This window comes from Austrofundulus limnaeus, unplaced genomic scaffold (genome assembly GCF_001266775.1).
Source record: "Austrofundulus limnaeus strain Quisiro unplaced genomic scaffold, Austrofundulus_limnaeus-1.0 Scaffold120, whole genome shotgun sequence".
NCBI lineage: Eukaryota > Metazoa > Chordata > Actinopteri > Cyprinodontiformes > Rivulidae > Austrofundulus > Austrofundulus limnaeus.
In genome coordinates this window covers 1,170,004-1,172,143 of record NW_013952522.1, presented here as the reverse complement: position 1 = coordinate 1,172,143, position 2,140 = coordinate 1,170,004, and the positions used below count along the sequence as shown (strand labels likewise).

Here is a 2,140-nt window from a genome sequence, read left to right as displayed (position 1 = left end):
TGTGTAACCTACCTTCAATCAGAGCTCTGAGTTCATTTCTTTGTTTCTTCACTTGATCAAACCTCTCTGATGCTCCTTCAGCCCAAACCTTCATCACTTCTCTCAGAACATTTCCTTGAGCTTCATCAACAGAATAATATCTGCCTCTGTTTGCTTCAATCATTGCATCAATTTTGTCAAAAAGCATCTTGACCTGAGCTCTGTCCTCTCTGTTCCTGATGTTGAGAACATGTTTTCTGTTTCCACATTGTTGAAGAATCCACTGCAGTGCTGAGCTTCTTTTGATTTTGAATTCTATAGTTTTATCTCTACATGGAGCATCTGCAGTGAACAACACGATGGTGTGACTGAACACATCTGCACTGAAAAGTTCCAGATGTTCCTTTATGGATGATTTGACAAGATGAGATAAATGTAAATTGACAGGAATGACCAGAAGAAAAGCATGGGGTCCTGGAGAACACAGATGGACACTTTTCTGGATTTCTATATGAATCAGTTTTGTGGTGTTCTCTGGTGGATATCCCCACCACCATCCAGGAGTATCAACTACTGTGACATGTCTGCTGAGTACTTCCTGTTGTCTCACTTCACTCTGAGCTGTTCTTCTGCTGACATCAAAAACATTTTGACCCAGTATGATATTACCAGCTGAGCTTCTACCACTGAGTAATCCATGTAATTCTCTTCCTCCGATTAAAACAATCCTCAAGTCTGGAGGCTGATCCTATAGACCTGTCAAGAGAGATAAAACATAATTTAGATAGAAAAACACTGTTTAAAATGAGAACAGAGTGACCTATTTACTGTGCTGTATATTCCCATCAATGAAAAGTTTCATGAAGAAATAAACAATCTAACTCTGGTAATTCTTGACTTTCTTATTTACTGTTTTTTCTTGTTTATTCAATTTAACGTAACAGAAAAGATTCTTCAAAATTTTGAACAATTAAAAAATGAATAGTCTACTGTTTGTGAAAAGAGATTTGTTAAATACAAACAATACGTAAGTGTTAACTACATGAAGTAAAACTTGATATTTATTTAGTAAATTATATTCAAGCACACACAACTTAACGAAGTGATGTTGCATTTAACCTGTCCCATAACACACATGAGATACACAACAGGTGGTGCAGCGGGGAACATGTAGGTGTTTTGATCAAAGACCCTGCAAACTGTGGGCATGATGAGAAACTGAACCTGTGACCTTCTGGTCCAAAGACAGCCACCCTACCACTGAGCAGCAGAAGTCCCCACATACAGATTTTTATATTTTATGTATGAAACAACAAAAAATTGTTCAAAACATTACATGCAAAAAATGTTGCAAATTTGATCAAGCAAACATATACATACTGTATATTGTTGAGTCAAGTTTTACCCTAATTAATTTCATGGTACCATTGTCTAGCACTAGATAGCAGTKTTTGTAGTAAACCTGAGTGGGTGTGGTGACTTGGATACCAGAAACAGGCCCTGTCCCAACACTCACACTGCACCCTGATCCTAAGTGCGCACTCAGTCAAAGTGCACATAAGAGTTTGAGTGCAAGGTTCAAAGACTGGAGAACTGGGACAGAACAGTTGTATTGCATTTCATTTTTGTTTCCAAATATTTTTTTTTTCTAATAAACATGTAGTTCCTCTGGTCGTCCAGAAGACAGCAGTTTTTCTACAAATGCAGCTCTGGTTTCTGCTCTTTTTAATTTAATTTGATATAATTTTGTGCAGGTGCAGGATATCTGCCGTGGTTAAATTATAAAATAGTTAACATTTGTCAATAATCCAGGGCCCTCCACACCTTACTCATCACACAATGAAAAGCAACAACCTACACGTTGAGTTATTTACACACAGCTGTGAACACAGCTTCACATTAAGTTAAACAAACTAGATTGGTTTAATCCCATCTACATAAGTAATAAACTCCATGACAAGCTCTAAATAGTGATTTTCATTATTGTTATTTTTCTCTTCTGTGTTCTGTTCATTTGTAAAGAAATCAGCCTCGATATTTCCTGAAGAGTCACTGACAAAAAAGCTAATAAACATTGTTTACTCTGCTATCAATAAGTTTTAATAGATTTATAAATAAAAAAGATCACTCACCTGGAATATTTGGTGCTTGAGTCATTATA

General features: G+C 36.4%; 1 protein-coding gene across 1 annotated transcript in view; it reads right to left on the bottom strand.

Moving 5' to 3' along the window:
• Positions 1 to 284, bottom strand: part of LOC106522029 (GTPase IMAP family member 8) — a gene marked incomplete in the record, with an annotated part of 4,418 nt that extends 4,134 nt beyond the window's left edge. Inside the window, 1 exon segment of the mRNA XM_014014871.1 lies at positions 13 to 284. Within this exon segment, the coding sequence (XP_013870325.1) occupies positions 13 to 187 (175 nt within the window).
• Positions 285 to 2,140: the final 1,856 nt, after the last annotated feature.